The 26,445-nt window shown below is 40.1% G+C and overlaps 1 protein-coding gene across 2 annotated transcripts in view; it reads left to right on the top strand.

Annotated features, from left to right (window-relative positions):
- The window catches only part of RECK (reversion inducing cysteine rich protein with kazal motifs), a 62,580-nt gene that overhangs the window by 7,722 nt on the left and 28,413 nt on the right, over window positions 1–26,445 (top strand). Inside the window, exons 3-7 of one of the 2 annotated variants that reach the window (XM_074146251.1) lie at window positions 2,260–2,334; window positions 5,905–5,941; window positions 13,844–13,929; window positions 17,022–17,069; window positions 18,089–18,130. In XM_074146251.1, coding sequence (XP_074002352.1) covers window positions 2,260–2,334; window positions 5,905–5,941; window positions 13,844–13,929; window positions 17,022–17,069; window positions 18,089–18,130 — 288 coding nt within the window. The remainder of the gene's footprint in view (window positions 1–2,259; window positions 2,335–5,904; window positions 5,942–13,843; window positions 13,930–17,021; window positions 17,070–18,088; window positions 18,131–26,445) is intronic. The other variant, XM_074146253.1, reaches the window with a different exon arrangement.

Here is a 26,445-nt window from a genome sequence, read left to right as displayed (position 1 = left end):
AGAAGCAGGGAAAGGTTATAAAAGAGGATTTTTGAAAGTTTGCCCAGGCATGTAAGGTTATACTGGGAAAGAAAGCTCAACTGGAGTTGAGACTTGCAGAGGATGTCAAGGGCAACAAGACGTGCTATGGCAGTAGTTACAGGCTGAAGAAGGAAAAATGTGCAACTGTTGCTGCATGCAGCACATGATTTAGTGTCAGCAAACACAGATAAGACAGAGGTAATGAACACCTTCTTTCCTGAGTCTTTGTTAACAAGGTCTCCCAGTCCTCTGTGCGCAGAGATGGGGTTCAAGGAGGAGTACTACTGGTAATAGCTGATGGTTGAGTCGGGAATTACTTGAGAAAAGTTGACCCATACAATTCCGTGGGACTAGGCAGACTGCATCTGAGGGTGCTGAGAGAGTTGGCTGGTGTCTCTGCAAGGTTACTATCATCTTTGAAAGATTGTGGAACCTGGGGGAGGTCCCCAGTAACTGGAGAAGGACAAACAATTTACGCATCTTTAAAAAAAAAAAAAAGTAAAAAGTCCCCCAAAGGACAGTTCCTAATCCAACAGACTGCAGACTGGTCATCTCCTCTTAAATCCCTGGGAAAACTATGGACAGAGTCCTCTCGGAACACATTTCTGAGCATGTGAGGGGTAAATCATGCCTAACAGACCTGATTGCCTTCGATAATAAGGCTGGATTTCTGGATGAGGGGAAAGGAATGGATGTCATTTGTGTTGACTTTAGCAAGACTTTCAACGCTGCCTCCCTCAATATTTTTGTATTTATTTTAGGATATTATGGTTTTGATAGATGGACAACTAGATGAGTAAAAAAAAATGGCTGGATAATCAGGCTCAGAGATAGAGGTTAGTGGGTCCTACTCTGCCTGCAGGCTAATAAGAAATGGAATACCCCAAAGGAGTCTTTCTGGGACCTGTCGTGTTTAGCATCATTGTTAATGACTTGGAGGAGGTTACAGATTTCACTCCTGTTGAGTTTTCAGGCAATACCAAGCTGAAAGGAAAAGCTGATAATCTTACCAGAAGGACCATCATCCAGAAGGACCTGGACAGATAGAAGGAATTGGCCAACAGGAACTTTATGAAATTCAGCAAGGACAAATGTGAAGTCCTGCACCTGGGGAGAAAGAATTGCTTGCAACAATATGGGTTGGAGATTGATTCGCTATGGAGCGGATTTGCTGAAAAAGGACCCGGGGGTACTGGTATATACTGAATGTGAGCCAGCAGTGTGCCCCAACAATAAAGGCGGCATCCTGGGATATGTTAGCAGGAGCATAGCCAGTAGGTTTAGAGAAATAATTCTCCCCATTTAGTCAGCACTTGCTGACCGTGTCTAGAATTCTGTGTCCAGTTTTGTTCCTCCCTGCTACAAGAAAGACATCAGTTAACTGGAACAAGTTAGCAGAATCACCAAGGTGATCAGGGACCTGATGCACATGCCCTCTCTGGAGAGGCCGAGGGAACTGCCTTTAGCCTGTGGAAGAAGGAACACCTCAGAGCAGCCTTCTGATACATGTAATAAGATTGCTCAGAAGACACAGCCAGGCTCTTCACAGTGGTACGTAGTGGGAGGACAAGTGAGAGCGGTCATAAAAAAACCTAGAGACTTCCAGCTAGTTTTAAATTGGTAACAAAGCTGCCTTGCAATGCCAGTGGCTAGCTTCTCAACAGCCTCAGTTGCATCCCATCTAGTCTCATGAACTTCTGGGTGTTCAGTTTACTTAGGTTGTGCTTGATCTTGCTTTGCTCTGCTCTGGGTAGTATTCATTCCCCTGTTAGTTTTGATAGTCTCTTTAATCTAGTTTTTTTTCTATCTTTGTTCCACAAAAATTACTTGTTACAGGGTTTTTTGGAAGGAGTTTAGTTGCCTGAGGTCACGTAACATGTAGCAGAAGATTAATTAAGTAAATAAGAGTTGTATAATATTTTGATATGTGGGGCAGAAATCCTCTATGTCTTTCACACTACCTACTAAATAGAAACTTTTTGATTGAAGTGTTTGAGGAGGAAATGCGCATTCACTTCTAAATATAAAAAATTCTTCTTCATAAAAAGTGGGACATATTTGAAAGACTACAGATATATAAAAGAAAATCTTACCTTTATATTGTTTACATATTGAGTGTTAGCCAAAGGTGTTGAAGGGTAGATAGTAGCAAACCTAAAAACAAAGAAATCAATGGAAAAGAGTATTCAGTATGTAGTTACATTCTATGTGGTTTAAGGTATGTTTTGTTTCTAACAGATTTTGTCTTCTAAGAGTGATTCCCGTTTGAAGCACTTACTGCAGCGAGCACCAGAGTATTGTCCAGAATCAATGGTAAGGCTTACTAGTTTTTAATTAAAGAAACAAAAATAACTAATCTTATATTAGCAAAGTTTTGCTTGCGAAAATAAGGTTTTAAAATTACTTGTATTTTATTACTCACTGAATTTTCAGCTGGTAGAATGTGTGTGTCTTCAAGCTTCTTCTTCCTTGTTATGAAGACTAGTACAATTCTCATAATGAAATTTGATCCTCAAAGTAGGATTATTTTTTTTGTGTAAAGCCATCATATATTATGCTACTTGCAATAAGATGGGACTTGGTAATTTTGCTCAGTGTCCTGGTTGTGTAAGCTATGAAATGCAATGAAAATCTGACCGATGTTGTAAAATATTCTGCTGGGTGATTGTCACTTGGATGTTGATGGCAGTGACTTTAATTAAAGCTGTGAGGCCTTGGTTGGATTAAGGCAAGGAGACCATCATAGCTGCTCTGAATGTTTTGTGGCCATATCTGACAAACTGAAGTAATTGGATAGTTACTGGATAAGTAAGTTAATGGTTTACTAAGATTTCTGTAGTGTAGCACTAAAAAATGAAGAATGTAATCTGCTCCCTGTCTTAGTGATGATCTAATAGGGAAAGAGATAAGCAGTATCATTCAGATTGTAAATTCTGGAGTCTTAACTCTTGGCAACTTAGAATATCTCAACACATGCTGTCAGAAGGGTCTGCTTTCTTGTAATTTTTATTACTTCTAAACAGTATCAGTACTGCTTCTAGCTAGCTAAAATGTACACCCAACTCAAGTGGGCAACATACAGGAGTAGTAAATCTGAGAATAACATTTTATAAGCAACTTTGCAGGACTGTGTTTGCTTATGGATCCTTTCCTCCTCCTCAAAAGTATGGGTTTTTTCAGTGTTTTGTTTCTGTGGATTGTCAGCTCTAAGAAAGTTATAGACAGCTGATGGTGTGAGCAAAACCTGTGGCATGAAAGCATATAGAAGTGGTGAATAGCATTTGTTTTGGTACTGGTTTTCTTTATCTTTTATTCCCTGCTAGGTAGAGCAGGGTCTATCTATATAGTAGAGGAGTGCATTTTTAGAAAACAGGACTGGAGAGTACCTGAAAATGGGAAAATGATTGACACGATTTTTTTTTTTTTTTAACTCCCAATTGCCATCTTTATAAATGGCAAATTTACTATCCAGTGTGTATCTTAAATTAGTATCACTGAACTAGTAATTTTTATAAACATTTTTAAAAGACATCTAGATATAAAATAGTTAACAGTTCAACTTAATACCCTGTCTGCTGTTTTCAGATACCACTTGTCTTTGTTGGAGAGGTGTTCTCGTGACATTCCAGATGAGCGGATAAGTTATGGATTTAATCAGATGGTCTATTTTCTGGAACACTGGTTACAGACATTGTGTTGTCTATATTCTTTCAGGTGATATGATAGAAAGGGTATTGCCAGGTATTAAGTAATATAAACTGCCAACACAAGAGGCAACTTTGTCTTAGAATCATAGAGGTTTGAAAAGACCCTTAAGATCGAGTCCAGCCACTAACCTTTTCATGCAATAAAGGAAGTCAACTGAATCAATTGGGTGGAACTAGAAGAAGTAGCAGCTCTTTACCCTTTTCTTTTGAGCTGACTTTGACTTTCATCTGAGGAGGAAACTCCCTCAGATACAGACGAGGACAGTTTTAACATTTTCGATGATTAGATACAGATCCATTGCAACTTTAGAAAATCATTAATTCCTGTGATGACAGAATCATTGTATGACAGTGTGGGTCATCCTTTCAGTGTAACTGAATTGAACTTTTCATTTTTTCTTAAAGAACATGTTCAACACTCTCATTTAAAGCCCCTTGTGGTGGGTTGACCTTGTCTAGGTGCCAGGTGCCCACTAAGCCACTCTATCACTCCTCCTCTTCAACTGGACAGGGGAGAGAAAATATGATGAAAAGCTTGTGGGTCGAGATAAGGACAGGGAGATTGCTCACTAGTTACCGTCATGGACAAAACAGACTCGAGTTGGGGAAATTAACTTAATTTATTGCCAATCAAAAGATCAGAGTAGGATAATGAGAAATAAGAACAAATCTAAAAACGCCTTCTCCTCACCCTTCCATTCTTCCCGGGCTCAGCAGTATGGCTAACTGGGGAGGTCGCAGTTGAGTGGAGATTAACAAATGTGCCGCCCATCCACAAGGGCCGGAAGGAGGATCTGGGGAACTACAGGCCTGTCATTGCCTGGGAAGGTTATGGAGCAGATCATCTTGAGTGCCATTACATGGCACGTGCAGGACAGCCAGGTGATCAGGCCCAGTCAGCATGAGTTTGTGAAAGGCAGGTCCTGCTTGACAAGCCTGATCTTCTGTGATAAAGTAGCCCTCTTAATGGATGAGGGAAAGGCTGTGGAAGTTGTCTACCTGGACTTTAGTAAAGCCTTTGACACCATTTCCCACAGCATTCTCCTGGAGAAACTGGCTGCCCATGGCTTGGATGGGAGTACTCTTTGCTGGGTAAAAAACTGGCTGGAGGGCCAGGCCCAAAGAGTGGTAGTGGATGGAGTTAAAGTCAGTTGGCGACAGGTCAGAAGCAGTGTTCCCCAGGGCTCGGTATTTGGGCCGATTATGTTTAATATCTTTATCAACGACCAGGACAAGGGAATTGAGTGCATCCTCAGTAAGTTTGCAGATGATGCCTAATTAGGTGGGAGAGTTGATCTGTTTGAGGGTAGGAAGGCTCTACAGAGGGATCTGGACAGGCTGGGTCGATGGGCTGAAGCCAATGGGATGAGGTTCAACAAGGCCAAGTGCCGGGTCCTGCACTTGGGTCACAACAACCCCATGCAGTGCTACAGGCCTGGCAGAAAAGGACCTGGTGGCACTGGTCGACTGTCAGCTGAATACGAGCCAGCAGTGTGCCCAGGTGGCCAAGAAGGCCAACAGCATCCTGGCCTGTATCAGGAATAGTGTCCCTTCCAACCTAGACAATTCTATGGAGTGATTCTAACTTCACTCCTGACAGAACCTGTGCTTGGAAGCAGAAGTGCTTTGCAGTCAGTGTGAACCCAACAGATCCCCATTGTAAATTTTCATGTTAGTAAACTTCACTTATACAAATCTTTCTTACGTGTATCTGTCTTTCCCTGAAGCTACATTTCATTTGTTTTGCGGGTAGTTATATAGGGTGTTTAGGGTTTTTTTTTTTTAAGCTGGTGGAAAGGAGTGCTAGGGAAGTAAGCTTCTCCACAGGTCCTGGTCCTAGATAAATCTTTTTTTCTTTGTCTGAACAGTTGCTGCTTAGTTCTCTAAACACTGGTGGAGAAAGCTGACTAGCTAGCATATTCCAGGTAATCACAGCATGTTCTGCACCTACCATACACTGCTCTTGATTCCATACTCTGTAGGTGGCAGCCTTCTTGTCAAAGCAAGTGGTACTCATATCACATAGCCCTTCTTTAAAAGATGTTTTAGACATAAGAATTCTTCCAATAGCATACATAAAACCCAGGGCAAAAATGGTGAAAATGCTGGTTTATGTCTGCTAGAAACTCTCTTATTCTGTAGACCTACTTTTGCTTAATTCCATTTTACTTTTCAGGGAGAAGTGTGGGGTTGTATAAATTCTTCTTTGCCAGGTAAGAAATCTTAGTTTACTATTGAATTGTGTTGCTTTTTCACCATAAGCATGTTTTGATGTTATGTCTACCACCTGCACCTATAGATTTTGTGCTAATTCAACTTTCATTATGCTTTCATTATAAACTTCATTTGATGTCTAATTTCCTTTAGTCTGAACTGGGTTACCTGTGTGGTTTTTTTAACTTTTCTTTTTCTGGTGAGAAAATGTTTAATATGTTTGTATGATTAAACATATCTGCTTCTGTGACACATCCAAGGAATATCAAAGTTTCTTTCCTTTAAAGATTTTTCTATTATTTCTAGTTTCAGTATGCTTTAGTCTAATTTGTAAAGTCATGGATTATTGCAGCTTTGCTCTAGATGCAGTGTAAGTTGGGAAAAAACTGAGTAACAGGGAGAAATAGTAAGAACTAGACAAAAAAATTAAGAAGTGCAGAGGCTCAGATCAAGAACTAAATTGCTTGGTGCGGGTGGATATAGAAAATTAAAACACAAATCGGAAGACAGGACTGTTAGGTTAATAGAAGAGATCAAAAATAGATTAAATTGGACTTAACTAGTACTATCGTATCATATGTCATTTCTAAAAGACCTTGAGTGAAATTACCTTGCTACCATTGAAGAGGTGGTAGTGAGGAAAGAGGAGGCTGTAACAGTTTCATGGCATCTGCTCCGTCTTCCCCCTGACCCTGCTTCAAAGGCAAACTGTTGATTCCAGTGTGTGCAAAGAGATTTGCTGTCTTATGTTTTGCTAGTTTTACTTAATAATATCTTTTGGAGTTGCAGTGCTTCTGTCTTATCTAAAACCTGATAAATTTTTAGTTGGAGACAATATCTAATCTTTACTGAAGCTCAGTAGCTATATACATATGAGTGGCAATGCTTTTACTGCAAGTGAGAAATGCATATTTTATTTTGAATGTCAGGTTTGTGTAAGCAAGTGAAAAAGCATTGGAAATCTTTCTTAATGAACCACTTTGAAATTGTCTTCCTGTACTTTCTGAACTGGTGTGAGGCCTCTTCAGTGCTTTTATGGTAGGATTCTATTATCCTCTGATTTATGGGGGGAAAAAAAAAGTCACTTCTTCAGTGGTGCTGTAAATCATAGTTTAGTCCTGTGATAAAAGTGAAATCTTCCTGTAGTATCCTGAGCCTGTATCCTGAACTTTGTATTTGCACGAAGTCAAGTCAATTCTCATTCTTCTTGCGTGTGAAGTTACATTACTGTTCTCTTCTTTGATGTGAGCTACTTCTAAAATTCTTTTAAGTATTCTCCAGTGATTCCACGCACAGTAGGATTGTGTAAATTATTGATACGGTGTATATAGGACAGCATTATGGGGGAAGCTCTTACTCCCTTTCTGGGAAACCGGTACAATGAGTACCTCTGTGAGGTGCCCGTATGCTAGTGCACACAGCATGGGGAGCAAACGGGAGGAGTTAGAAGTCTGTGTGCAGTTACAGGGCTACGATTTTATTGGGGTGACAGAGACGTAGCAGGAAGGCTCCCACAGTGGGAGTGCTGTGAAGGACAGGTACAGGAAGGACAGGCCAGGAGGGTGAGGAGGGGGAAATGCTCTTTATGTGAGTGTAACTAGCACGCGTGGAGCTCTGCCTGGGGATGGACGATGAACCAGCGGAGAAGAGCACATGGGCGTATGAGTGGCATAGTATGGGCGTATTAACATGTGAGTGAGCAGTTCAACATGAGTGATGTTGTGCGTGTCAGCTACGGACTGACCTGATCAGGAAGAAGTGGTAGATGAGGCCTTCTTCGTACAGCTGGAAGAAGTCTCATGTTTACAGGCCCTGATGTTCATGGGCAACCATAATCACTCTGGTACCTTTTGAAGAGACAACACAGGAGGACACAGGCAATCTGCTTGGAAGAATCCCATGGGATATGGCCCTGGAGAGAAGAGGGGTCCAAGAGAGCTGGTTGATTTTCAAGGATCACCTTATACAAGCTCCAATTATGCATTATGGGGTTAGAAAAGCCAAAGCCTATCACAGAATTGTAATGGTTGGAAGGGACCTTCAGAGATCATCTGGTCTAACCCTCCTGCCAAAACACGTTCACCTAGAGTAGGCTGGCCAGGAATGCATCCGGGTGGGTTTTGAATATCTCCAGAGAAGGAGACTCCACAGCCTCTCTGGGCAGCCTGTTCCAGTGCTCTGTCTCCCTCAAAGTTAAGAAGTTTTTCCACATCTGGAGTTGATTCTGGTGAGTTATATGAAGGGCAGCCAGAAAGCTGCCCTGTTTCTTTAATTACATCAGCAACAAAATGAAGACTAGGAAGAATGAGGATCTGCTGCTGAATGGGGCAGGAAACCCATTAAATGACATTAAAAAGGCCATGGCCACCTTTGCCTCAGTCTTTACTGGTGAGATGAGCCTTCAGGAATGCCAGATCCTTGAGATCAGTGGTAAAGCCCGAAGCAAGGAACACTTGCACTTGATAGAGGAGGATTGGGATAGGTAATATTTAAGCAAACTGAATACAAGTCTATGGGACCTTATGGATACCCTTGGGAGTGCTGAGGGAGTTGGCTAATGTCATTGCAAGGTCACTCTCCGTAATCTTTGAAAAGTTACAGTTATTGAGAGAAGATGCTGAGGACTGGAAGAAGGGAAATGTCACTCCTGCATCTAGAAAGGGCAAGGAGGACCTGGGGAACTACAGGCTGGTCAGTCTCACCTCAAACCCTCGGAAGGTAATGGAGCAGATCTTCCTGCGAACCATTTCCAAACACATCAAGGACAAGAAGGTGATTGGTTATAGTCAGCATGGATTTCTGAAGGGGAAATTGTGCCTAACCAACCTGATAATCCTCTATGATGAGATGACTGGCTTGTTAGATGAGGGTAGTGGATGTTGTCCATCTCAACTTTAGTAAGGCTTTCAGCACTGTTTTTTATAACATCCTTATAGACAAACTGATGAGCTGTGGGCTGGATAAGTGGAAAGTGGAGGTGGGTTGAAAACTGGCTGAACTGCTGTTCTCAAAGGTTTGTGGTCAGTGGCACAGAGTCCAGCTGAAGGCCAGTATCCCAGGAGCGTACTGTCAATGTATTTGCAGATGATACGAAACTGGGAGGAGACATTGCTAGACCAGATAGTTGTGCTCGCATTCAGAGGGATGTTGACAAGCTGGAGAAATAGGCAGACAGGAACCTCGTGAAGTTCCAAAAAAGGACATGCAAAGTCCTGCACCTGGTGAAGGCCCAATGTTCCACAGCACACAGGAGGCCGACCATCTGGAAAGCAGCTTTGTAGAAACAAAGCTTTTTGGACAGCAAGCGGAACGTGATTCAGCAATGTGGCCTTGTAGCAAAGGTGGCCAAAAGCACCCAGACTGCATTAGGGAGAGTGTTCCCAGCAGACCATGGGAGGTGATCATTCCCCTCTACTCAGCATGGGCGAGACCACATCAGGTGTACTGTGTCTGGTTCTGGGTGTCTCAGTACAAGAAAGATATGAACATACTGGAGCAAGTCCAGCAAAGAGCCACTTTAAGATGATTAAAGGATTGGGACATATATGAGGACAGTCTGAGAGAGCTGGAAGGTGACTCTGCCCCTCTACTCCGCTCTCGTGACGCTCCACCTGGAGTATCCAGCTCTGGTGCCCCAAACACAAGAAGGACATGGACCTGTTGGAGTGAGTCCAGAGGAGAGTCACAAAGATGATCAGAGGGCTGGAGCATCTCTCCTATGAAGACAGGCTGAAAGAGTTGGGGTTGTTCAGCCTGGTAGAAGAGAAGGCTCCAGGGAGACCTCATTGCAACTTTTCAGTACTATTTCCTTTTCACTTTCTTCTTTTTCCATCTTCCTTTTTTGTTTTCCTCCCCGCTTTCCTTGGGGTCACGGTGATTCAGGGTTTCTCAGATGTTTTCAGAATGTAGAATGTTTCTCTCATCACAAAATAAATGTATTGGAGATGACATTCTCATTGTTCGTGTTTATGCAGCTTTTTACTCCTGTTTCTGACTTCAATACTCTCAGTGGAGACTGCCATAAAATGTTTATAAAAAGGAAGAAAAATGTGTGTATGTCTTAAGTCATCTCACTAATGTGATGTGGCTTTTGGAAACTTTTTGGAGGAGACGTGGAACAAGAGCCTGTGTTATGCAAACAGATGATCTTTTATTTTTTATAGTTCAGGGATCTGTATTGTGCTTCTATCAGTTAATTTGGTGAATAGTCAGAACTATGGACTCCTATCAATTAATTGTGCACTGAAGGTGTATTTTTCATCTAGAAATGCATGTATTTTAATTACCTTGACTACAAAATTAATTTATAAGTTACTGTATTAAAATCACAGTTCAATGTTTTTTGGAGATGTGACTTTTTTTTTCTATGCTAGTTTGTCTGCTACTCATAAATATTCTGGGGAGAGGTCCACTTGCCAAAAAATCTCTAACTGTGGCTGAAAATTATCAGCGTTCTTAATTTGGCATGTATTTGTAGCTTGCTTCATTCTTTTAGCACAGTTTAGTTCCAGTAAAAGTATGTCTGAAAACCACAGGCTCTGTATTGCACAAAATATGGATGCTTGATTATTTCATGGTGATTCAGTGGCGACATTGCCCCTAAAGCTGGATAGCTGTAGTTATCATGTGTTTCTCCTGGATATATCTGGTTATTGCAGCAGAGATTTCTGGAAGTCTTGTTTTTCATATTGCACGTGATATTTCTTTTATGTTTCTTAGATTGCTTACACCTTGCAATATCAATCCTACTAATAAATATTCTACCAAACGTTACTGTTTTGATTGAAAGGAGTTTGTGTGTATCTCCACATAAGCAAGTTATGTAAAAACAACTGCTACATTATTTTTAGGCCTAAAATAGAAAGTAGTGGGTAGTTGATTTGGCGATTAACTGTATATGTAGTTAAACACGTGGACATTACTTTCATGTAGACATGCATTTACTTTTGGAATTAGTTTAAAACAATGCATCAAATCCCAGCTTTTTGAGCATTGACAGTGTATTTTAAAGGCAATTTTGTTTGTGATACATACCTACTGGTGATAGTTTTCCATTGATTGCAGTGATTTTTAGTGATTTTATTTTATTTTTTTTTTTTTCCCCAGTATTTTCTTAGCATTGGAATGAGCATTAGCTCACTGGTCTCCTCACTGTTTCACCTCCCTTTTTTAAAGCTGGACATTCCATGTGACTTTTCTGAATAGGCATTTCTACTAGGCTTAAGAGCAGTTTTTTTAAATTAAGTGGTTGGTTCTTTCACTTCATAATTTTTATTGCTACATAAAGAATATAATCTGGGCATGTCCTAAAATACTGCTTTATTTAAAATATTCATAACAAAACTGAATGGTTCATTGAGCTAAATAATTCTACCTTCCACCCTAAGAAAAAAAAAGTGTAACAAATTTGCCACAGCTGCTGGGAGCTGCATAGGTTAAACCTTCCCTTTAATTATTTCTGCCTTTAAAGTTATGTGAGAAATAGATACAGGAATGCATTCTTCTTTTATTTGATTTCTGATGTCTTGAAAACATCTATATTTGTGAGTAGATTAAGAGGATGAAACAATTTATGGCAGCAATTTGCTTTTCTATGTAACTTTATGGTAAGAAATGAGGATAACGTTGTATAGTGTAATAAATGTGAAAAGAGAGAGAGGGAGATGGGAAACTTTTATTGGAGATGATTCTGGATGTGAAACCACATTATTGCAGGGGGATAAACTAAGGGTCACGGTTTAACCCTGGCAGGCAGCTAAGCACCACACAGCCACTCGCTCACTCCCCCGCCAATGGACTGGGGGGAGAATCAGATGGGTAAAAGCGAGAAATCTCGTGGGTTCAGATAAAGACAGTTTAAGAATTAAAAAATGGGGCGGGGGGGAAACAACAACAAAAAAGGGGAAAAAAGCAATACAAAACCAAGAAAACCAGATGATGCAAAAGAAAACATTTGCTCACCGCCAACCTCCACCCCCTGCAGTTTTGTTGCTAAGCATGATGTCATATGGGCTGGGATATCCCTCTGGTCGGTGGGGATCAATTGTCCCTGCTGTGTACCCTCTCAGCTCCTTGTGTGCCACCAGCCTACTTGGCTGGTGGCACAGTACGAGAAGCAGAAAAGGCCTTGACTCTGTGTAGGCACTGCTCATAATAACTGAAACATCACAAATCCAAAACACAGCCCCATACCAGCAACTGTGAAAAAAACTTACTCCATCCTAACTAAAACCAGTATAGGAAGCTTGAAGAAAAAGGAAAAAACATACTCATAGAATCATAGAATGCTTTGGGTTTGAAGGGACCTTAAAGATCATCGAGTTCCAACTCCCCCTGCCACAGACAGGGGGGACACCTCCCACCAGACCAGGTTGCTCAAAGCCCCATCCAGCCTGGCCTTGAATACCTCCAGGAATGGGGCATCCACAGCTTCTCTGGGCAACCTGTTGCAGTGTCTCACCACCCTCACAGTAAAGAATTTCTTCCTAGTATCTAAACTAAATCTCCCCTCTTTCAATTTAGAACCATTGCCCTTTGTCCTATCGCTCCACTCCCTGATAAAGAGTCCCTCCCATCTCTCCTGTAGCCTCTTTCAGGTACTGGAAGGCTGTTATAAGGTCTCCCCAGAGCCTTCTCTTCTCCAGGCTGAACAACCCCAAGTCTCTCAGCCTGTCTTCATAGGACAGGTGCTCCAGCTTCTGATCGTCTTTGTGGCCCTCCGCTGGACCCGTTCCAACAGGTCCAGGTCCTGCCTGTGTTGAGGACTCCAAAGGTGGAGACGGTATTCCAGGTGGGGTCCACAAGAGCAGTGTAGAGGGGTTGAATCACCTCCCTGGACCTGCTGGCCACACTTCTTTAGATGCAGCCCAGGATGCTGTTGGCTTTCCGGGCTGCCAGTGCATGTTGCTGGCTCATGTTGAGCTTCTCATCCACGAGCACTCCCAAGTCCTTCTCCTCGGGGCTGCTCTCCAGCCGTTCTCCACCCAACCTGTATTTGTGCTTGGGATTACCATGTCCCAGGTGCAGGACCCTGCACTTGGTTTGGTTGAACTTCATGAGGTTTGCACAGGCCCACCTCTCAAGCCTGTCCAGGTCCCTCTGGATGGCATGCCTTCCCTCCAGCGTGTTGACCATGCCACACAGCTTGGTGTCATTGCAAACTTGCAGAGGGTGCACTCTATCCCACTGTCCATATCTCCAACAAAGATGTTAAACAGCACCAGTCCCAGTACTGACCCCTGAGGAACACCACTTGTCACTGGCTTCCACTTGGACATTGAGCTGTTGACCACAACCCTTTGAGTGTGGCCATCCAGCCAGTTCCTTATGCACAGAGTGGTGCATCCATCAAATCCATGACTTTCCAATTTTGAGACCAGGATGTCATGTGGAACAGTGTCAAACACTTTGCATAAATTCAGGTAGACATTTGCATAAGTCCGGGTATTCTGGGTTGACAAAGTTGATAGAAAAATATACTATCGAAACCAACGGAGGATGTGTCTGTGGGAGATAATGTTGTTCATTTTAATGAGTTTTTTTTTCCCTTTGGTTCCTGTTAGCTTATATTTCAGATTAGATAAATCAAATTCTCCAACTCTGATACTTCCAGTGAACATATAAAATAGTTTGCCTAAAGCATCTCTAAACTCGGTGTATAGAAGGTACTTTATAATTGCCAAGTTCAGCATTTATTAAGGCACAGACTTGCTTTCTTCTTGCTTGAAGTTGATTTGGAATGACTTCATAAATTCCAACGAAAATGTAATCTGTAAATAGGCTTCTTGAATGAGAACAGGATTATCAAATTTGAAGAGTAACTGACTCATGGGGAGGGAAGGGAAAATGAGGGCATAGTTTCTCTTTCTACTGTAATATTTACTGTCATCTTATTTTCAAAGGAGTTTTGAAGAAGTCTGACGGGTGGGTTGGTTTGGGTTGCTGTGAGCTGGCTATTGCTGTGGAATGTCGGCAAGCATGTAAACAGGTAAGGCTTTCCAACTGTTTTTCTGTGGTTAGTGTCAGATGACGCTGTGTTGAATTTGTTGGTGTATTACTGTTTATGAACTTCAGGCTTAATGCATTTTTTACATCAAAATTAAATTAGCACGTAAAAACTTTTTAAAATTGCAAAATATGACTAGATACTTCCCAGGAAATACCACTAGGGATAAATGCCAGCAGCCAAAATCAAGAAACCAAAACAAAGACTTTATGTTTTTTAAGTGAATTTGCAGTAAAAAAGGGACAGTTGAAGTCTACTGAGATGAAAACCTAGTTAAAAAAAAGTGGTGGGGTGGGTTTTTTGGGTGGGCGGGGGGAGTTTGGGTATGTAATTTCAACTGTTCTGTAGGACTACACTGCTTCTTTTGTACTTTCTAATGCAACATTTAATTGCTCAGTAATGAAGATACAGTTAAGATGGAAATCTTACCGTGTTTATAACGTTGACACCACAGAAGTTCTTGTGCGAGAGCTGGCGGCAGGCGTGTCCTAGCACCACTGCACTTGGCAAATGGAGCTAATCCACTTAGTTTTGTTTTGCAAACCGTAGGCGCCTGATTTTTGCTGATGTGCTCTAGTTTGTTACTTCGTAGTAATTTATCGACTGAATCCATAAAGATTCTGAAGCTCTCTTTGGTTATGCTAAACTTAATGTCTTGATTATTTTGGGGGTTTTTTTTGTGTCACGATCTCTACCTGAAAGTTGTTGTTATAAAATAATGCTGAGTAGAAGGCAATGTGTGGCTGTTTCTAAGCTCTCTTTTTTCGCAGCATAATGTTCAGTGATGCAACATTGTGGTTACAGCCCCAAATAGATTTTTGAGCCTCTTCAAAGAGGTTTTTGTTCATCAGATGGAAACAAGTTGGTTTTGGTGTTACTATATCACTATTTTTGTCAAGTGACAATTTTAAGCATAATACATAAATTTAGCAATGGCCTTTTTATTAAAAATCTGTGAAGCATTTTGTCCTTTTTGTTTTTCCAAATATATGCCATAAAAACATCTTCAAAGTCAAAAAGCATATAATTTATCATAATCCTTGTAACTCAGTTCTGGAGCACAGATGTACTTAATATTCACTGTAGTATAGAATAATTTAGGTTGGAAGAGACCTTTAAGATCATCAAGTCCAACCATTAACTTGGCACTGCCAAGTCCATGACTAAACCATGTCCCTCAGCACCACATCTACAGGTCTTTGAAATCCTTGCAGGGATGGTGATTCCGCCACTTCTCTGGGAAGCCTGTTCCAATGCTTAATAACCCTTTTGGCGAAGAAATTTTTCCTTATATATAATCTAAACTTTCCCTTGTGCAACTTGAGGCCATTTCCTCTTGTCCTATTGCTTGTGACTTGGGAGAAGAGACCGACTCCCACCACACTACAACCTCCTTTCAGGGAGTTGTAGAGAGCGAGAAGGTCTCCCCTCAGCCTCCTTTTCTCCAGGCTGAACAACCCCAGCTCCCTCAGCCTCTCCTCATAAGACTTGCTCTCCAGACCCCTCACCAGCTTCGTTGCCCTTCTCTGGACCTGCTCCAGCACCTCAATGTCTTTCTTGTAGTGAGGGGCCCAAAACTGGACACAGCCCTCGAGGTGGGGCCTCCCCAGTGCCAAGTACAGCGGGACAATCGCTTCCCTAATCTTGCCAGCCACACTATTCCTGATACAGGCCAGGATGCTGTTGGCCTTCTTGGCCACCTGAGCACACTGCTGGCTCATGTTCAGCCGACAGTCGACCAGTGCCACCAGGTCCTTTTCTGCCAGGCAGCTCCAGCCACTCTGCCCCAAGCCTGTAGTGCTGCATGGGGTTGTTGTGACCCAAGTGCAGGACCCGGCACTTGGCCTTGTTGAACCTCATCCCATTGGCCTTGGCCCATTGATCCTTGTATCTTGCATGTTACCTGTGTAATCTTAATCTTGGACCAGCAGTCTACTGCAAATTGTTGTCACACCAAAAAAAAAAAAAGATGCTACCTTCATCCCAAAGCATAGAATTTAAATTATTTGACAAGAAATGAGCAGTGAGTACACAAACTGAGTAGTGTGAAAGAGAGATGAGGAGCAAGTAAACAAAATTCTGAAAAGAAGATATATGTAGTTGTTTCCAAATGCATTTCTTAGCAAAGTTTTCAAATTTATCCTAATGTTTAAATGTTTTCCAGACGTGATAAAAACAATTCCACTTATTGCATGTCCTATGAAATTCTGTTAGCTTAGTTTTCTGATTATTATATCATTTCTCATTATTCTCACAATCAGATGCTGTATTGTTTGATTGCAGACTGTGCTGTCTCAGATTCTTGGCTGTGTTTTGTACGTTAGCTGACTGATACATTTCATATGTTTTTCATTTAAACTAAAACTAATGTTTTGCGAAACATTAGGGATAATGGGAATTATTTGGATTTTAATTTTGATTCTTGAAATTTGAGGAGGTTTCAGAGGCATTTTGAAGAAGAAGTTATGATAGGTCCAAGGTCAGACTTTACCCTTGTATTTTAAATTACTGGAGGATGAAATAACTAATGTTAGTGTAATAATAATTTTGAATATCTGTCACATGAAAAAGGAGCAAGAGTTATTCTACAGGAAAAACTGATCTGCAGTTGGAAAGGAGAATTTCTGCAACTCAGTTTAAAATAGGAACTGTAGGACTGCATACAGACTGCATACAAGACGGAGGAGAAGGGAAAGAGGCATAAGTGATATTGGGCATGCGGAATGGGGAGATTTTTATGCTCATGTTCTTCCATTTCCTAATTATTCCCTGTATTCTGCTCTATCTGGTAAGCCTTTCACAAAAACAAAGTTGCTTTGTGTGCTTACGGTATCAGCTAACTTGGTGCAGAAATATGAGGGTTTGGTTTTTAATTAAGTATAGTATAGTAAGTCACGGTTTCTGCTTTTTTTTCTTAAAGCTCTACATGGATTCTTTAGGTTCTTAAAAAGGAACATCTAAATAGATCATAAATGCATGGCTATGACAGTTAATATAAAGATAGCATCGTCTTTATTTTGCATAATGATTTTATTATTTTCTACTACAAATAGAGAAACTTATCTGTCTTTCAGGCTTCTGCAAAGAATGATGTTTTAAAGGTCTGCAGGAAGGAATACGAGGTATGTGTATATGTGTCTGCATATATCTTATTAAAAATCAACTGTTTTATAAATTCTGTAAGAAGTATCCTGTAGAAGAGGGAAAGTCCAGTCGTCTTATAGTAATTTTTTGGATATACTCATTTTCATCCAAATACAAATTATCTCCCTCCACAGTTTTTGTAAAAGTACAGTTGTTTTCTGTAAAAAGGGCTTGTCTTTTTTTAGACTTGCATATATATATCTTCATTTGAATGAAAAAGATGCAACTTCCAAAATGGAGACATGGATTCTAAAAAAGTTCATTTCATAGGAGTTCTGATGAAAGTGAGCATTCATTGTGAGCATTCATTCCGTCAGAAACATTTTGGCTTCTATAGTGGGAGGATCAGCTTAAAAGTGACCTGAAGAAATAAACTCAGGGAATAATAAACTTTTAAGTCTCCTATTCTAATTTAAGTAATTTCAAATTAATAATTTTTGTGACATCAGTGAAACTATGAATGCTTTTTACTGTTCTGCTCTTAAAATTAATCATCAGGATATCTTCAGAAATCTGCCTTTACCTATGTTCTTTTTAACACAGTTTGTAGAAATGTTGTTCTGCTAGGACTTCCTCTCTTTCAATCTGTTTCTTAATTAAAAGCCAGATTCCTCCTCCCTGCTTTGTCTCATTGCCTCCTACCCTGGATTAGGTAGCCCTGCATAAATTCTGCTCATAATCAACAGTTCAGGATATCACACCGTTTTCTGTTCTCTTGATTTGGGCAGAAGTGTAGGTGGTTTCCTGTTTTTCCAGGAAACATTAAATCCCATTCCCCTCCACTTTGGTCCTTTTATCTAAACAATCTACAGAGTATTTTCCTGGATTCTTCACTGTTGAAATTACCATAACCTGTTCTCTTGAAAATGAATTTTCATTGTAAGTAGTTCTGTCTTCTCTCATGCTGTGATGTGCTATACTGTCAACACCTGTAAGCTTCTCCTCTATTATGCTGGTCTGTTTCCTTCTTTTTTTCTGGATTTCTGCATTGCTGTAGGAGGTTGGCCAATATGGGTTGAAGGAGAACGGGAGAGGAAAGGTAAGAGATTAAAGAATGTCTACAAAATGGTGATAGTCATCTTACTGACTTTTTCCAGTTTTTATCTGGAATTTTGGAAAATGGGTCCCTCACTCTTTTCCAAGAGTGATCTTGCTGTTATAGTACAGAAAACCTTAACTCTTTCTATCTGTGCAACACTGAAGGAGAAGGAGAAAAGTGATGGAAGAATGAATCAGTCTTCTGCTTGGTGAAGAAGGAAAGAGCCCTTCTTAATGAGCACCAGGAGTAGTAGCAGGGACAGAAGTGAAGTATCTGATGTGGTAGATCTTCAGTTATTACAGAATTTTGTATTACAATGGGTTTTCCTGTGTATCTAGGCTTACAGATACTCATGAAAAATAGTACTCTCAATGCTCTCAGGAGACCCATTGGTTATATAAAATTCAAGGAAGTTTTGCCTAACATACGAGATCGCAAAAAATACTTCTGGAGGGAACCTGCACTTTTTAATACCCTAGTGATTCTTTCTCCTTTTCTTAAAAAAAAAAAAAATACAATTCTTGGTGCCTTGGTGAACGTGTCCTGCTCCCTCTGTAGTCTGTAAGTAGTTTATGTGCCTGTGACCTGTGCCATACTTTGTACTCAGTTGGGTTGGCTGTGGAAGAAACAACAACTGGGAAGAGAGTGGCTGATTAAAACTGAAAGAGGTGACATAAGATCAGAAATAGCCTGTGAAGCACAGAAATGCAATGTCATTCATGTTTGCCTTTGTGTTTAAGAATTCATACTTCATTCACTAAAAATGAGGATCCAATTAGATCTAATTGGAACCTTATTAGGATCCAACTGAGAAATAATTTACAATGTAGATCATAGTGCTTGTTCATCAGCTCTCAAGTCTGTTATTGAGGTATTGAATACATAAGTACATGACATGGAAGTAAAAAAATAGCTGAATTAAGAATATAAAGAGTAATTCCGTTTTTGTCAACACTGTCATAGCTTACATATATATTCACGTACAGATTTCCCAGAGGATTTTCACAAGCTTCTTAACAATAGTTGACTGAACTGTGCATAGTACTTTTCTGTAATATTTTGAGATTAGGGAGGCAACTTCATGAGTTAACCCTGAGCTTCCCACTAAGTTAGTGAGCATGAAGAAAGAGGTAAGTCTTCAAGGGTAGGGCATAGGGTTCAGAGCAGCGAAAAAACCCCAAATTCCAAGCAGGAGGTGTCACAAAGTTTGAAGTTGCTAAGCAGAGTCTTAGGTTGTACAGTAGCAGGATCACTTTAACATTGACATGACAGTTTTCACAAAATTAATTGAAGATGCTTTTTCTGCTGATCATATGTTTCTGGATTACTTTTACTGTAAATATTTTTGAAGCTTGTGATTCTTCTAATATGGAGATTTTATACATTTTAGAAATCAATTGTGTTATTATAACCTATTCATTTTTGATCAGTGCATTGAAGATTCCGTGTCCTATTAAACATATTTTGATTTTCAAGTAGCAGTGCATACAGAAATTAGGAAAATTTATCACAACTTGCTGAGTGTTTTTGAGTGTTACTGAAATGTACTTTATTTGCCTTCTTTTGAAAGACTTTATTGTGGTAGTCCTTTTTCCTATCTTCTGCTTCTCAGATACTCATTTTGTCATCTTCATTTTTTCTCTAGTTCTGTGCATCTCAACTCTCTTATCTTTCACTGCTTCTTCCAGCTTTCTGCTATCCTGTTCATCTTCCTCTAAAAAAGAAGGTAGGTAATAGTCTAAGGAAGAAGAAAAAGGAAGTGGAGACTGTACGGATTTTATGTAGGGTTTTCTGATTCTCCTATTTTTAAAAATTTGTGTAAAGTTGATGTTCATTTTTTGAAAAGACTGCATGGAGTGCATGCTTGGAAGAGTAACTGAAAATAGCTTATAAAGCTTGAAATAATGCCTTTTCTTCTGTACGTGGAAAGGTTAGTACTAAAATTTCCACTAGGCTGCAGCTCCTGAGTCTCTACGCTGCATACTGTGAGTTTACCTCTCTGCACATTAAGAACTCCAGTTCTTATTTCATGTGTGCTAGACATTCAGACTTCTCTAGTTAATTAGCATTACGAGAGCTTTGCTGCAGCTGAGTGCTATTAACATCTGCCATGAAGTCGAAATATAATTGGAAATGTTGGCAGTTATTTTGCTTCTGCTCTTAAAACTTTTTTCAACACACAGTAGTGAACACTTTTGATGTCCTTGGACTGCTTAAAGGTATTTTTGCCCTCACAGCTTTGAGCACTGTTTGGCTTTATCTGACTTGGTTTTCTTACAGTTTTTAAATACAGCAGCTTCAAATGCAGTGCCTGCAGTTTCAAATGCTGTAGTAGGATTCAGAAAAGTATTCACTGTGCTACAGTATTGGCTTGTTTTGTCTTCTAGGGTCATCCAGGTCTTCTAGGATCCTACTTTACGCTGAGGTTTTAGTGAGTGCTAACTACTAATTACCCCTTTTGAAAAATGCAGTCAGCAGCTTTTAGCTCTTACCTAGTTGTTTGTACTCAGAGACAATAGATTATAACTCAAGGAGCTGTCTAGGACATCATTTAGGAAAAGGTTCCGAGACCGTTCTAATGAACTCCTAAGGCGCATGGCTCTGTGCATCCTCTGGAAGTACTACTTCATGAATTCAGGGTGGACTCTGACCATACTACACATTGGAGCTAATATTATTATCTTATCTTCTGGTGCACTTTGTCTTTATTCTCTGCTGTTTAAAGAAGGTTTATAGAATACTCAATGGTCTTGCCAAAATTTAAGTTCCGGTGATTTTGTTCTTCCTTACTATGCAAGTGTTCTCACTTCTTTATTGGTTTACATAATTGGTTAAAATCTTGGCCTTACTTCGTAATTACTACAAGCTTTTAAAGTTCTTAACAGATGTGCACCATCATTTGAAACTTCAGCTGACTCCACTAAAACTTAGTGTGTTACCTTCTGACTTTATCTTCCGTTGATAAATTTGAAGATTAAATGAAGTCAAGGAGAGATTAACAGGACTTTCATTGCTTTTCTCACAGACTGAAACATTTTGTTTCCTAGTGTATTTTCTAACTGTAGGTAATATTTCTAAATTAAGATGGCCTTAACTGGGTAGGACCTATATTCAAATATTTAACATGGTTGGGTTGCCCAAGACAACCGTACCAAACTTCTTTTTCTGCCAGAGTTAGTAGAATACAGATACCACAATAATTTTTAGGGAGGAAAATAATCTTTGATTTTTAGCACAATGCTCTTAACTTCTGGTATGAAAGAACAGCTTCACTGTCACTTTTCATTCAAGACACAGAGGCAGCCATTTAGAAAAAATGTGCTTAGAATATAAAAGAACGAAGTCTTACAATGAAGAAGACTTCTTCCTTTAGCAAAATGTTCTGCTTTATTTGTGTTTGTGTGCATGCATTTTGGTTTTTGAGCCGTTACCTGCAGCTGATGAGCTCCAAAAAGAGCGAAACCAGTTAGGTCCTGCAGTACTGGCTAAAATGGTGAGGAAGATTAAATAATGTTCTCTGCTGGATAAACTTCAATTGCCTTTTTTTCAATTTCCGTAATACCAAAAGATCTTTGAGACTGTTTTCTGTAAGGCATACATAGTTGTGTTGCCTCTGCCTGCCACTTTCCTTTCCTTTCCCTCTGCTTAGAGTCTCACTGGCTTTAACCACCAGTTTCAGCAACATTTGGTTTTAAAAAAAGAGAAGTCTGAAAGATGAGATTAATGCACAAGTAAAATAAATCATTATGTTTGTGTTTTATAAACGTCAATATTGTTCACTTAGTATTTCATTCACAAGTTGAAAATGGAGTGTCAGACCCTGTGTGTACACGGTATTGCCTTTTTATCCTCATTTTCCCAGATCTTGATGACTTAGTTCTTCCTTTAAAGAGAACATCCTTTTCTGCTCTTTTGTTTTTTATGGGTTTTGTTTAGTTTTTTTTTTCCTTTTGCTTTGTTTTCTCTGTCTTTCTCTTCTGACAGTTCACTAGCGGATTCAGAGGGAAGCTTGTGTGGGCAGGAAAGCTGCTGATTTCTTAAGTATGAGTGCTGCTCTGCTAGAGATGGGCATTAGCCTTGTGTTCTGTAACGAAGCTTTGGTTAGTAATTCTTTCTTGTCTGTATAACTGCACTCCCCACGTGTGTACCTGTACTTTCTGAGAAACTGAACAATTATCCAGACCAACACCAAAGAGCAAAGTCAGCACCCTAACTAGCACTGTGTTCTGTGGTGGCTACAGCCTCTACAGTTTCATGAAATACGGTGAGTTGCTTTAACAGCTCAGTGCAGCTGAAGTTCTTCCTCTTCCTTCCTGCAACTGCCCTTTTTCCACACACATTCCCTCCCACTAACCCTAACCCTACAAATACACTTCCCCTTACCTTACTCTGCCTCTGGCATCTGGCAGGTCCATCTAAAAGGTGATATCTAAAAGGTCTATTCTAACTTAGTATTATACCTGTTGAATTCGCTGATTTCAACTCCTAGGAGATGAGAAAAAGGAGATTTCAGTGGTATTACTGAGAAAAATCGGGTCATGAGGAGTTGATTAGTGCCACAGCTGGGGTAAAGGTATACACAAGACTATACAACTGGGAACAGGGAGAGAAGAGCTGAAAACAAGGTGGAAAAGATAAGTAAAACCACCTCCTCTTAACAGCAATACAAGCATTGTTACAGTCACTCAGCAGTCGGTGGAGCTGTAGTTTCAAAGTACAGAAAGACGTTTTATTATCTGGTTAGGGCATCCTGCCTGTATAAAATTGGTGTGTAAAATTGCTATAAGAAGATAATTTTGTCTCATCTCCTCTTTAGAAGAAGAAAGTTGATAGACACCATAATCTTCTCACCATTCTTCTCTGTTTTGTGTGTAGTTACAAACTGCAATCTGAGCTAACAGCGCCAGTGACACTATTATTCCTGAACCTCTTTTTAATAACTTTTTTTTGTAACATTGAACTTTTAAATGACATGACAATTTTTAGCTGAATTTATAGCAGCATTACATTCTAAGTATTGTTTGTGCTAACAGTATGGTCAAGTACTTGGGTATAACCGCGACAGACAGGAGTCTTTAGGCAACAGTATAAATCTGTTTTTTACAGCTCTAGGATGCTGATTCTGTCTGCACGTTCTGTTTCCATGAGTTCTCTTGCCCCTCGTCCGTGCTACACGGATGAATGGGTAACAGGTTTTGCTTTGTTGGGTAGTAAAGAGGGAAAATCTGAAATGAATCAGATGAAAACTTGCTGCTGGGATGAGGAATGTTGCTGCAAATTCATTCTTGGTCTCAGAGAAATTATGCAGAATCTTTGCCCTTGGGAGAAAAGATCTAAAATTTCGTAGAGGATATTAGAAAAAATGAAAATAAAATGTCTGAATTGTTACTTTGTGAGGTTTTGGACGTTGTTTTATGTAAGGCAGACTTTTGAGTTTGTGTGTGATGTGTTCTCAAAAGACCTGTGCTTTCATTCATGATCACTAAAATTATAAGTGTTCATGGAAAACTAACTTAGATTTTCAAGTTAGATTAGCATTTATTCTTTTCAGGTCATTATTTCAGTGCCACATCTGCCATAGTTTAAATTGATTTCTGACTGAAAAGAGGAGAAATTGATGCTGCTTACTACAATATTGGGACTGTCATCTTTAAAATCTTGTGTTTGACTGTTAACATATTTCACTACCCAAAAATATATTATCCAAAAGATGGTATAACTGCGATACTGTAGAATACAGGATTATGGCACTATGATTTACATGGCATGAAGAGTAATTAGCAAGTTTTGTGATTTACATTACAGCACAAAATAAAATCATGAATGGTATGATACAAACTGAAACATCAAGGCTTGAGGCTTTTCAAATTTAAGTTAAAATGTGAGTCTTCCATCTTGTGGTACAGTAAATAATTCTTTTGGCTCTTCAGGTTTTCATCAGAACTGTCTAGGCAGGAATACTAATTCATTTGAATGCTAATTAACACGTGGAGACCCAATCTGTGTTCTGAAGTGCCTCTTAAATGAACAACAGAAAAGAAGATAAAGATAGCTATGGAAATTACTGACAACATTTAAAAAAAGAATCAAGTTTAGGTATTTAAAAGAACTTTCGGGGCGGGGGGAAGGGAAAGTCAGGTTGTAGAATCCTCCGGTTCTTTAGTGGAATATGTCTGCTTAATGAGTAGCATTTCAACAAAATAATAAGTCGGGACTCTAACATTTACTGCTTCTAGTGTCAGGATTTAAGGCGTCTCCGAAGGCAAGTAGGTAAGGGAAGGGATGCAGGAGGTGTGGGTTATACACTGAAGCTGCCTCATAGAGGTGAGAGTGCCTGCTTGTGCCGCTCCTGTGAACAGAGCTGTGTTCTGCACTTACCCTTCCCTGTGCAGCGCAATGGAATGGGGGCAAACTGCTTGAGAGGAAATCCTCAGCCTTCAGGTGTTGTAGTTACTGGTGTTTTTATGGAGAGATAATAATATCTGAGAGATTTGATCACTTCGATATTTACTTGGCTTTTCTCTGTAATCCTACTCCTACCTAGATTGGGGGGGCGGGGAATAAGGATGCTGCCAAAACAGATCAATTGACTCAAGTGGTCTCTGAGAAGAAAGCAAGTAGAGAATATGAACTGAAAAACAAACTCCTGCACTCTAAACAGTCTCTAAGACAAAAAGAAAAACAAAAACATCAAGATGATTCCTAACACAATTGTATTTTCTTCACTTCAAAAATGTAACATTTCCATCTGTTTGCAGGAGTAGAAATTTTCACAAAAATACTCCAGTAATTATTTGGGGTACCCACTTCTCTGCAGTGCAGTAAATGCTAATAACTAACATAGATGAAGGATCTAGTGAACTACTGAGCTTAAGTTAGATCTGCCTTTTGAGTTCTCTTCCTTTTCTTATGTAAAGGTAGTAGCACATCTGATATTTTGGTGTACTGAAGCAAGATTTTAATCCCACAGCAATGTTTGTGGATCAGGATGACGGTGTTTCTGTTTTCTTCTGTAGATGCTGTGTAAAATACAAATTTATTTCATGATGGGGATAGGGGAAATGAAAGGGATCATGAACTTTGTGAAGATGGGGATTGTGTTTTGTCACTATGTTAATGTATTTGATCACTTTTTATAATCTGGTGCTCTGATGTGTGGAGGGGGTTCAAATTTCTCTTTTTCACAATCTGTAAAGTCTTTGATAATTGGCAACTACATTTTGGAATTTCAATCTCATGACTTCATGTTTTCAAGAAGTTCTGGAAACCTTGTATGCAGTATCTGTTTTTTTAAGAAGAAACGTGCTTTTTAAGTGTGGGGAAGACTCTGGTTGTTTTGGGCAAGAGTTCAGTAGTCTTGAGGGAGGTTATTCTTCCCCTCAGCTCTGGTGACACCCCACCTGGAGCACTGCATCCAGCTCTGGGGCCCTCAGCACAGGAGAGACATGGATCTGTTGAAGCAGGTCCAGAGGAGGGGCACCACAGGGCTGGAGCACCTCTACTTTGAGGACAGACTGAGAAAGTTGGGGTTGTTCAGCCTGGAGAAGAGAAGGCTCTGGGGAGACCTTATAGTCCCTTCCAATACTTAAAGGAGGCCTACAGGAGAGATGGGGAGGGACTCTTTGTCAGGGAGTGCAGTGATGAGAGAACGGGTAATGTTTTTAAACTGAAAGAGGGTAGATTTTGCTTAGATATTAGGAAGAAACTCTTTACTGTGAGGATGGTGAGGCACTGGAACAGGTTGCCCAGAGAGGTGGTCAATGCCCCATGCCTGGAAACATTCAAAGTCAGGTTGGACGAGGATCTGAGCAACTTGATCTAGTTGAAGATGTCCCTGCTTATTGCAGGGGGGTTGGACTAGATGACCTTTAAAGGTCCCTTTCTACCCAAACCGTTCTATGATTGCTCTGTGGATTAGAGTCCTCTGAAACAAAAGAGCTGGGTGTGTGTGTTTCCCTCCTGTCAGTGTACATGCTGCATATCCCCCAACGGTACCTCTTGGCTGCAGTTTGAGGGAGTTGATAGCATGCTTTAGCTTTTAAGGAATATTGTCATTGAGTTAGTTTGTTGAGATTTTCTGTTTGAGTATGTGTATCTGAGCATAGTCCTTTTTTTTCACATAGAGTCTTTGAAATTGCTGTCATTAAAAAAACCATTTGGGGACATGCTGTTACAGCATGCTGTTTCTAAGTTAGTCCAGGAAAGTCTTCCTATTTACTTGCTTGAATATTTTATTGCAAGTGCACACAGAACTCAGTTGACCCCTGATCTTCTAATTTCCTGCTTTCAGTGGTTTTGTATAGGGTTTTTGTTTT

This window comes from Numenius arquata, chromosome 4 (assembly GCF_964106895.1).
Source record: "Numenius arquata chromosome 4, bNumArq3.hap1.1, whole genome shotgun sequence".
Taxonomy (NCBI): Eukaryota; Metazoa; Chordata; class Aves; order Charadriiformes; family Scolopacidae; genus Numenius; species Numenius arquata.
Note: the sequence above shows the minus strand (reverse complement) of the source record. Positions and strands in the feature narration are given on the sequence as shown.